This window comes from Harmonia axyridis, chromosome 7 (assembly GCF_914767665.1).
Source record: "Harmonia axyridis chromosome 7, icHarAxyr1.1, whole genome shotgun sequence".
Classification (NCBI taxonomy): domain Eukaryota; kingdom Metazoa; phylum Arthropoda; class Insecta; order Coleoptera; family Coccinellidae; genus Harmonia; species Harmonia axyridis.
The window spans coordinates 25,658,753-25,670,970 of NC_059507.1; the positions used below are offsets into that span (position 1 = coordinate 25,658,753).

General features: G+C 33.7%; 1 protein-coding gene and 1 long non-coding RNA gene across 2 annotated transcripts in view; both read right to left on the bottom strand.

The window, feature by feature from the left end:
- Positions 1–12,218, bottom strand: part of LOC123684898 (inositol-trisphosphate 3-kinase B-like) — a 145,919-nt gene that overhangs the window by 104,596 nt on the left and 29,105 nt on the right. Inside the window, exon 3 of the mRNA XM_045624403.1 lies at positions 7,994–8,405. Coding sequence (XP_045480359.1) covers positions 7,994–8,405 — 412 coding nt within the window. The remainder of the gene's footprint in view (positions 1–7,993; positions 8,406–12,218) is intronic.
- Positions 1,477–6,708, bottom strand: LOC123684902. The gene is made up of 3 exons (XR_006748205.1): positions 6,345–6,708; positions 3,882–4,010; positions 1,477–1,868 (listed from the first exon to the last, which is right to left on the bottom strand). It is a non-coding gene; the product is annotated as an uncharacterized LOC123684902 (long non-coding RNA).

The window sequence follows — 12,218 nt, forward strand, 5'->3', positions numbered from 1 at the left end:
TCCCAGATATTTTGCTTCCTTTTTCCATTCTATCGTCTGGTTATCTATTTTGACGTTCTGCTTCTTCTTTCTTTACTGTTGTTCCTTCGAAGTAGATTGCAACTGCTTTCGATGTGTTCACTTTGAATCTCCATTTCTTGAAGTATTCCATCAGTGTATCTAGGTCTATCTGTAGCTGCTTAGTGATTGTTTTCCGCATTCTACTGTGATAGTATATGGCAGTGTCATCTGCAAACTGGGCTACCTTGCATCTATTCATTTTCGGTATGTCTGCCATATATATGTTAAACAGCAGCGGTCCTATCACCGATCCTTGGGGAACTCCGGCTTCTATTTCTCTAATCGTTGACCTGGTACTGTCGATATTCACCCTAAATTGAATTATTCGCTCTGAAATGCCGAGTTTTATGGGCATTCAGGCCGTTTTCCATTCGACCTTTAGCAAAGCCTTTCTACGGATCCCTTAGGGGTGTGGCTTCGATCATTCCAAGTTTTTACACCGAGTTCTTCTGTTTTTTGCATTTTGGTTCGAAATTTAACTCAACTCGAATATTTTCGAGGGAATCGATAGATTCCCTACAACATATTATGTGAAATTTTCAGATCTGTTCGACGTGTTGCTTGTTGCATATCATTCACATTGATTATGGTCATGGTGAAAGAAATCGCATGATAAATGAATCAAAAAAAGTACTAGAATGTGGCACAAGCAAGAATATTAATGTATTTAAGTTTATGTGAATCTTGTCAAATAAAATTAAAAACTAATAAGAAAGGAATAGTCGTTAAATCAATGATTTCATTCGAAATGAATAGCAGATTTCAAGTTGATTTGATTGGCATGCAGAGCAGTCCGGATGGAGATTTTAAATTCATTTTAGAGTGCCAGGTTCATTTCATATTCGAATATGTTATTAAGAAAGAATTCGAGATTTTCTTTCAATATTTTGCTTGAATTTTTTCTTGTTGTAATTTGACGATAAAAATGAAATGCTGCATTTTATTTCATGCAAACTTGCAGAATTAACCTGAACGTATCTGTTGTCACGAAAATATTGGTAAATGTTTTTTGATAGTCTTCCTCTGGTTCTGGTGACGCGTTCAACATGAAATTTTGCATGAGGTTTGAAATTGTTCAAATCTGAATGCCACATTCAATTTTAATTGAATTGGTAGTTTTGAGGAGAACAAAATTCCGAACAGCCATATTTTATTAGATTTGGCAGAACTTGAACGCGGAATTCGAGATGCGAACCTACCCTGGAAATTTTAAGTTTTTACGTTCTAGAGACATTGAGTTGAAGTCAGACATACTTGAATTTGACCACGAATTCATTATCAATGTATCAAATGTTATCGTTCAATACCATTCTAAGCTCGAAATTCTAAAATTAGTGAAATTGAGCGATATGTTCATGGAACGACCACTCAAAAGGAAAGGTATGCACGCTTGCACACAAATGAAATATTTTGGAGTAATATAGCTTTATTATTCTAAACCACATGAACGCTATGACATTACCAACCTAAATATCTCACAATATGCTATTTCGGACGATGCATAAAAAATCTAAATCTGTCATATTTATTTTTGAATTCAGTAATGTTCATTACGCTGCACAATCCTCCAATTGCAGATATAAATATTCTAAATAATCTGCCTGGGTACTCCAATTGGTGTTCCTCAACTGTTTAAGACATATTTCTCCAACAAATTTTCTGAATTTCTCTGAAGAAAATTGCTTGAGCATGACATTATTTTCTTCATCCATGTTCTTCTGGAGTTGTCCCGTCATTCTTTGGAGGGTGGAAAAGTATATCAGTACTGTCTTCGAACTGAACTATCTTGCTCTTCTTCTATGAGATATCTGAAACAAAAATATTAAACAGTTAGGGCTTCTTATGGTTCCTTGTAAAATTTTAACAGATTACTGTTCCTTATGGTACATGCCGACAATTATTCTATATAATGAATTTTGGTAAGATTCAGATAAAATTTTCGGCAATGAACCACAACGGTGAAAAAAGCATTGACTTTATTGTTTTTAAGCTCTGGCTATCTAACAATGTGAACTATTGATAAGCCAAAACTGAATACGTTTATTCTCGTCGAAAATGTTCTAGAATATGACTTAATTATCCTTGTGATTCATCCTTCATCTGGTAATTTCAAATCCTCGATTAGCATTTAATTATCCTTCATTCACTGAATGAGATAGTAGTGCTACAGACCTAAATAGAAATTGCCTTTTAGTTTTTTCTTTTGGTAATTAAAGTTTTGGCTTTCCGTGGGTGTTATAAACTGTATATCTACTAATAATTTTTCCCTATTCTAGATTTTACGCAGTTGTCCTTGATGGTGTGGATACTCAATAATTCATAGCGTGGATACTCATCATAGGTAGGCAATGTAACGAATTTCATGCGAAAAGCTTCTTCAGTTCCCGAAAAAAACGGAGGATGTACTGTTATAATTTCAGTGGTGTTGATTTTTTCCCTAGAACGATTCCTAAGATATATTAATGAAAATATTGGACCAAATTGATTTTCAATTCATTGAGATCGCTTTTTTTCTGAAATACCTAGGACCCAATCTTCGACTAGTATTTCCCTTGTCGGTTTGCTTTTCTCCCAAGAGAAAGAATAGCTGACGCTCATGATAAAATTGTTCCCAAAATGAAAAAACCCAAGCAGAGACGTTAAAATTAACTTGAATTCTAAAAGATTTTAGTTAAATGGAAATGCATGAATTAAAATTCGGAAACTAAACTGTAATACACGAAATTTTGAATATTATGAATTACCAAAATCAACCTGCAATTCCTGATATTAATTTGATTTGTCAATGGAATGAACCTAATGATGTCACCTTTTATGCATCATTGATCGAACTGTGCTTTACCTAAACGTCGTCTTTCATCTTTGGAAGTGCTTATTTCTATTTTGAATTTTTATTTTCTACTTGGTTGAAAAAATATTGTAATTATCCGTGCTATGTGTGAACTTTTCTTTGGAACTGCTAATTACATTTTGAAAATATGTAGAACAGTAGATAATTATCTAATTTTTTCTAATGTATATAGATATACTTCATTTCTCTTTGTTTATTATTTTTGGATAAACTTTTTTTTGTGAACCCATTTGTTGAATGAATCATCTTCTTTTATTATTATTTTTATTACACATATACCGAGATGGAGATAAATTTTAGAACAATAGAAGTGGGGTGGAATTGAACTCGGACAGATCAAAAGAAGGGATTAATTTCAAACAGAGGATTGAATCGAGTTTGATCAATAATAGCTTTTTTAACTGAATATTCACCAATTTTCTACAGTAATTTGAATTTAAATACGATTTGCGGATCTTGAGAACATTGCTGGTGTTCGATACTTAAGATTGACTCCATCAACCTCAATCAAAAATATTAGTTGTTCGAAGTGCCAAAAATATTGAAATTGAACTTCGTTTATTTGATTATTTCGTCGGATAGTACCTCAACCTGTTAAACATAGATTCGAATCGAGTAGTTTACGATGAGTTGACGTAAGAACTGTAACTTAGACTGCTTAGAGCGTAGGTAACCGATACCAACTGGGGACTTCAAATTATACCAAAATAAACCCACCGATTTAGTGAAAACCATCCGTAAAAACCAATCATTAAATGTTACTAATCAATTTTTGAGTATATTTACTAGATTGAAACACATTCAAGGAAGATCAAACTTTATTAACACTGATGATGAAGCTCAGTTAAAACTGGCCGATAAACTGAAGTGCGAAACAACTGAAGCCTTGCATGCATTGGAAACTCTGCAAGAAGCCTACAACCATAAACAGTAGTCATCGTTTAGACAGAAAGAGAGATCTCTGTTATACCTCGAGATCTCAAATATTTCAGGAATGTATCCAATCCAACTGAGGGGTGCTTCAAGAGTTGAGATATCACTTATGGTCTTGGGAGATCCGTCCTCCATCAGCTAGACCCTACACTACACGCTGCTGTACCTGTAAATGAATCAAGATTAGAATGGATGATAAAAGAATGGAGGCATACATGAAAGGAAATATTACTGAAATTACTTCATAGTTGCCAGATCATAATGATTAACCTGAAGTGCCGACCTAGAATTATTAGAGGAATTCTATTCGCAGAGTACATTTGTCGGAATTGCATGCGCTGATGGTGAACCCAAACTGAACCAGGAGTCTGAATCCTAACATTCACCAGAATCAACATTCTCATTCTAAAATGAAATATTTACATCGATGGCACTAATTTGAAACAGTAAAAAGACTAATTGAATCCCACAAGACATCTTTAGAGCAGCTATTTGAGTCGGTCTACGAACTACAATTCAATTCAATTCTTTATTGATCCCTAAGACACAGAATAATGTATAGGACAAGTCAACATCAGGAAAAAAAATAGCATAGTTACAAACTTTGAGATGCAAAATTTGACATTACAAGAAACAATATAAAGGATTAAATCAATGAGTCAGAAAGAAACTCCTGAGTGCTGTAAAAGCATTTATCAGCTAATATACATCTGATCTTTTTTTTGAAAGTTTTGATATCTAGCGATTTCAGCTCGTTCGGAAGGTGATTGTAGAACTTGATTCCCGCAAAAGTAGGCGAGGTCTCATATTTGCTTGTGTTATGTCGTGGTATGCAGACGATGCTACTATGTCTTGTCTGATATTCGTGAAAGTCAGAACACTTCATAAGGTTGTTAATGTTACGTTTTACATGCAGGAGACAGTTCAAGATGTAAAGAGATGGAAATGTCAGGATTCCAAAATTCTTAAATGTCGGTCTACAGGACTCTTGAGGACGCAGATTGAAAATTAATCTAATGATTTTCTTCTGGGCAATGAAAACTCGGTCGCTACCAGAAGACCCTCCCCATAAAACTATATTATAACAAAGGTGACAGTTTACCATACCGTAGTATATATTTATTAATGCATCCATGGGTAGTGAATGTTTTAGACGATGAATGGCGTAAAAAGACCGGTTCAATTTTTTTGCTAGATGTTCAATATGGAAATTCCATCTCAGAAATTCGTCTACATACAACCCAAGGAATCTCATGCATTCGAGAGATCTCAGAGCTCCCCCCTGAGTACTGAGAACCAACGGCGAAACTGATGACGAATCCCGTAAGCGGAATCGGATCACTTGAGTCTTATCCACATTCATGATGAGTGAATTAGTTCTGCACTTATTGAAGAGATGGATCACCATCTCACATTTAGATATTAATTCGATTAGGCTATTAGCCTTGATAGCAAAAGAGGTGTCATCTGCGAAGAGAATCAGAATGCACTCTACAAGATATTCAATAAGATATTCAGGCAAGTCATTCATGAACAGAATAAAAATAAGTGGCCCAAGAATTGATCCCTGAGGGACACCAAGATTGTTCTCATACTCGGTAGAAACGTGTTCCCCTACATGGACATATATGGAACGATTAGAGAGGTAGGTCAGAATCCAATCCAGGATTATGCCTCTAAAACCTATTTGGTATAATTTATCAGCGATGAATTTATGTTGAAGACAGTCGAACGCACGTGAAAGATCAAAAAAGATCCCTGCGACATGAGCACCCCCGTCCAGACTATCGTACACAAATTCCACGAATTCAGTGCATGCCGTCCTCCCAATGGATGCCAAGGATTAGTTTATCCCCAGAATAGGGCTTTCTTTGAGTTGGAATGACTTCAAGACACAATAGGAGCAGGCTTTCTTGCCGATTAACTACGAGAAGAACCTATATTGAAGAAGTATGAGAGATGACGCAATGGTCCCGATGGAAAGATTTTGATAAAATCCATTTGATTCATTGAACCTTGTAAAATAAACGTCATATCTATACCAAAAACTTCGCTACATTATGAAATCTTTCTTCAAAAGAAGATTTGATTGAAATTGTATTGTTTTGATTTTTTATTGCGATATCCCATAATCAGATAAGTATAACGTCCATTGCATGAAATATGGAATATCTTATTAGACATAAATATCATATATACATCCATCTAGTAGGTACAAATTTTTTACACCATCATTCAAGTCTAATAAATCTGCAAAAAAATTGCATTTGAACATAATATGACGCCCCTCTGCAAAAGTAAATGACGTCATAAGTAAAATTCTTATGCCATAAGTTGGTCAATTAAAAAGTAAAATTCATATGTCCATCCGTTTTTCTTAGAAATATTCAATAAAGAAGTTATGAACTTTGTTCCTTCTTAATCGAAACACTAATAGTAAGAATTATTGTTCCTTTCATGATATGAAAAAATGTGAAAAGGAAAAATTTAATTTACTCACCTGGTGGGTTAGAATATATCAAAACATCATCTCAACACTACAAAGCTCAACCACCCATAATTCGAATGTTTTCAGCAGTATCTGCAGATTCATTACATAACCCCGACAGGCTAGAATGCTATTTCGAAGAACAAAATTCATAATACCTACTGATAAGAATTTTGTTCGCGATTCTTGATCAATTCAGGCAACAAATATCACTTTCCCAACATCATATATAATATCTTCACGAATCTCAACCTGCCTCGTTCGCAACCATTCTTGAAATCTTACCTCAGAATACACAGCACAGATTATTACTTTCTGCTAGTTGAATAAGTGAGCACATGAGTGATATTTTTATGAATCTAATAGTGTTAATCAAAAATTCTTCTGAATCCACGACATATGTATTTTACAGCATTCAAATAATCATGCTAGTCCTTTCGTCTAATAGAGAAGAAAAATAAGTATAAGTACACTTATCAAGAGCAGAAGCAAATAAAGGACAGATTAGAAGTTCTGCAGTAGATCAGATATCCGATGAAAAATTTCTGGATCGATATACATTCGATAGAATAATCATCAAAAAATGAAAAAGATGCCTATCGAAACTGAGTAAAAAGACCAGTAAGAAGAAGAGAGCAAATTAGTCATTTATAAAATCAATCAAGGGCGTAACGTGGGGGTTATTGGGGACATAATTCTCCCCATTGATTAGAAGGAATAAAAATTATAGTAACAATTAAAAAAAAAATCATAAAAAATTGGAAAAATTTGCTTTTTCAAAGACTCCCCCATGAGTCAACTCTAGTTATGCCAATGATCTCAAACAAAACTCAATTTGAAAAAATAATTTCCCAATTGAAGGCAATTAGAAATACATATAGATCTACATATATTTACATTGTTGATTCTCGAAAAAAAAACTGAAAAATGCATAAAACAATGAAAATAATTTAGGAAAAACGATTTAATATTTATCTGTGTTTCACTCGATTGAGACTGAGGGAACAGTGGCAGAACCGGCAGTTCTCTACTCAATACTTCCTAAAAACTATAATTTTATGGCATTAGGGATTTGCCGCTCAAATTGTTTGTTTCATATCTGAGTGACAGATTTCAGTATATTGATTCTGGTAGAAAACGATCTTCTCTCGATAAAGTACTCAAAGGAGTTCCACAGTGTTCCATTTTGAGTCCAATTCTGTCCCTGGTTTATTTGAATGATACGCCTGCTAATGTGGTATGCGACTTGATTTGCAAATACGCTGACGATACGTCACACCATTCTTACTGCTGTGCACAACAGGGAGGATGGTGGGGCGCCAAGAACAGAAGTGGCATTGAATGATGTGGAAGAGTGATTCATGGCGAATGGAATTTTTTTGAATAGAGCGAAAACTGAAATTTTATCGATTGATACTGGATAAGGGAGAGAAAAAATGGAAATTTTTTTCAATTACTCTCATTTATATTTTTTTTATATTGACTATTAAGTATTGCTTCTTGTTTGTAATACTTTGTTGAATAAATTAAATCAAAGATGCCCCTTGCAGTTGTAGACGAAACGTTAGATGAAAAATCAATTATTAGACCACATCTAGAAAGGTAACTATCTAACTCTGTTGAAATAATATTTCACTATAGACTAAGGAAAAGACACCTACCTCTTCTCTAGATGTGACAATGTCAGAAGATCCATACAAATTCAAATCTTTTTGTGCCACCTGGTTTCCTCGCGTGGAACCACTCACACTGGAATCTACGTCATTTTCACATGTCGAATTGAAGGACTCAACTTCTCTCATTGTCTGTGGAACTGACATGTCTGTCAATACGGCGTTACACAGACTAGGGTCAACCTCGAACCCCATATCGCAGCTCAGAAACTTAAAATTGCTCAACAGATCGTTGCACATAGATTTGGGTTTATACGACACATGGATCTGTGTCGAAATGACCTGTGTGGGAGGTAATATGCGACGAGGATCCACACCACTGATAAACCAAGGGGTATTGTCCGATGACGTCAGCACGTCATTATCTTCTTCTCGACGAGGCCAAAAAAAGGCCGAAAAACTGTAAAAAAATATATCAAATCAAAATCCACAGTAAATTTCACGCTGATTCATTAGAATGTCATTATTGTGACCAGAAGTTCTAATAAATAAATAAATAAATAAATAAACTTTATTGATCCATTAAGACAGTACAGTATAGGATAAGTGAAATACAAATGATTCAAAGAAAAGCAACAAAATAGAAAGAGAAGAAATAGCAAATAAGTAATTAATAATTAGTGTTTACAAGTCCACAACACCAACTCGGAATCACTCAAATATTCAGAAACTGAATAGTAACCCTTGCTAAATAGCAAACTTTTTAGCGTATTTTTGAAACGGGTATGTTTCAGATTTTTAATACTTATGGGTAGATGATTGTATATTCGTATACTCTGGTATAAAGGCGAATGCTCAAACCTGGTTGTCCTATGTGCCGGCACAACGAGAACATCTCCATTCCTTGTTGGATATCGATGACAACTAGATAGTTTTGTAAAAGATTTTTCATTGGATCTTACGTGAAGAACGCACTTATATATATATATATATATATATATATATATATATATATATATATATATATATATATATATATATATATATATATATATATGACTAACGTTGAGTTCCAAGACATTTTGTACATATGGATAGATTGTATACATCCGATAGTATATAGGTTCATTTCACCATATATAAGTTTAAGAAAGCTTTGGTAACATCAAACTTGATGTACTCTTTATTGGTCAATTTATATATCAATTTTTGCATGTAATGTCCAGTTCCGAGACCTACCCTAAAAAAGTTATTTTATGTTGGAAAGTTTTTTAGAAATTTTATTTTCGCAGTCACGTTTCCTTCATGAAACGCCCATTATTCCACAATTCGTTTTCAAAATCTCTTAAAATGAAGAAAAGTCGAGTAAGAAATATCAGTTGAAAAGTCATAACGAAACAAAGTACATGTATATAGGTTAACAGTGTTGATAGGACTTTCGGTGTCTGAAACACTTTTCTAACTTTGCCAACGTTTCGTAGACATATTTCCACTCCCTCCGGGCTGAAATTAATTCAATAAATGAACAAAGGTTTTTCTGTTCCATTTGGATTCCCCGTTTATTATGACATATCCCAATTGTTTCATAATTATGATTGGAATTTATTTAGCGTATCGTATTCTAAATCTAATTTTTTCTATGATATTGAATTCCAAAAATGACTTCCTTATAAAACAGTTCAACAGCAATGATCTTAACAACACATGACAAAAAAAGACAAGTACGTATACTGTGAATAAACATTTCCCTGTTTACCATAATATCAGATGAACTGTTATAAATATTTCATTGCCATCAAGTTTTCGATCATCATTCATTAATCCACTGAAAAAAAAAATACGAAAAATATGAGTACTGCTATTGAATGTTGGCTGTTAGCATCTGGGACTTCGGTTTATTGCTTAATCACTATGTAATATTCTACTTTTATCTTCATTCAGACATGTATACTATTCTGGATGAGAAAATTCGGATTTTTTATATTGGGTATAAACGAACTTCACGAATTGAATATTTTTGTGGAAAATATTCTTCTGATCTTGACTCTCTGCCAGGATTCATATAAATCTGAATGATTACTGATGTCAAAAACTTCACCCTCATCTGGAAAAATATTGGAAAAACTCTAAAAACTATGTAGTTGTTTCATATCTATCAGTTTATCGATCGCCTTCGAATTATCTCACTTCGCGTAAAAATACGCGATCAAAATGAATATACATCTATTTAATGGTGTTTTTGGAGACATCAGTTTCCCGCGAAATATTCAATGACGTAACATATCTTCTTCCTTCCTTCTATTCAGATATGTTATCAATTTATGGACGAGGGACACTAATTTCCGAAATTTGTACTTATGAAAAGGGGCCAACTCCATCCCATTCAGTTTTGAGCGCTCGCCTCGAGGTTTATCGCTTTATTATTTCGTCACAATGTCAATTTCCGAGTTCTCAGCAGTGAATAGTCCAAACAATTTAGCTCGACTCACTACAATTAATACACTATAACTTTTGAACTTATATAGGTACGCGAAATTTGCCGGGAAGGTTCGGATCTCGAATGCCGCAGTTGAGTTCGTTTAATAAGCAGAATCTGAATAGGGGTTCCGTAAATATGGCCGTTCGAAATTTTGTATTTTTTTAATTTCGAAACCACAGGCACATTTGCGAGGGAAATTTGCATTCAGATGTAGAATGACCATATAAAGCTTCGTGCAAAATATCTTGTTGATCACTTGATCAGAACCATAGAAACTCTGTGACCACAGAACTGACGGAGTTGAGATTTTGGGTATTGATATAAAATAGCAATGCTAAGCTCCTCGCCAAATTTCAAGCTGATCGCATAATGAGAACAATAAAAAATTAACCTCGGAGTCGACATAGAAATGATTGGGATATATTTATGTACCTCTTTTTAATGTTGAATTTCGGGACCGCCACCAGATGTCTTTAATACTTCTAGCGAATTCTCCAATTAGCGGCAATATCAAAGATGTTGTAAATCAATGTTTTCACCACGTCGGTTAATGAAATGGACGATGCTATTCCTCCTCTTATCGCATTTTTCACGTAAGCAGATCACTGGATTTTGTTGCTTATCCTTCAACCAAAATTGGAACGTGTCCCATCAATATGATGGTATATTCCACAGACTATTCAAATATGTTATTGGAAAAACTATCGAACCAAGGCGAGTAAACTTATTGAGGAAAAACAGTTTTTTCAAAAATTTTTTTCTGCAAATTTGACTGGTTTTCAAAATAAGTTCTACAGACAATTTATCAGCCTTTGTTTCCTCATTTGAACTTCCGATTTTCTAGAAAGTAGAAATTTTTTCTTGTAAAATATACTTCACAATATTTTTTCATATCTTTTGAATGCTCAATCGATTCTGAATCCGGATATGTAAGTAGAGTTGTTGTTTTATCAATGAAATTCAAATTCAATTCAAGTTGTCAATATCGATTATAATATAATCTGAAATATGAAGCCTGAATTTTCATTCAAAACTTTTAATATTTTCACTCTTGAAAAAAGATGTGATATTATAATATACCTATATCAAAAACAACAAAAATGCTGTGCGAAGAAGTGGGTGGCAGGCATTTTCAACACTTTCTTTGAATAGCATTTTTTGTTACTACATATTTCGAAAGTAACCCTTTTTTCCAAGAGTAAATATATTTATTGCTTTGAATGAAAATTCAGTTTCATATTTTCGCTCATGTTATATTCGAGAATTAATACTTAAAAATTTGACAATGAAATATTTATAGAACCATAGGCAATGTGGATATGAGTATACCTAATATGGAATCTGTATTATGTCAAGAACTCCACGGAATTTTTCGATCGTCTCCGTATTATATTTCTTCGCATAAAAATATGCTAATAAAATAAATGGGTTCTTAACTACATCTGTTCAACATCGTTTGTTTCAATTTCCTGCTGAATGTTTAATTGTCCTAGTTCTGTTCAGATGAAAAAGGTATTTCCTAACCTCGATACAAAACTCTAGAGGATCATTCGTCAGGTCGTTTGAAGAAAAATCTATGAATATATGTCCGGAGTTATGTCGTATCTGAAATCTGGGTGACGAAAATGCTATAATCCTGCTAGTTTTTCCAAAATAAAATTGTAAAGTTGGCTTAATGAAGGTTAATAATAGATATTTTGCTTGTAATTTCCCAATTGTTTTTCGTTAGATATGGTGAATTAATCATATTTCAAGCCTTTTTTCTTTGTCAAAACGACGATTGTATTCATATTT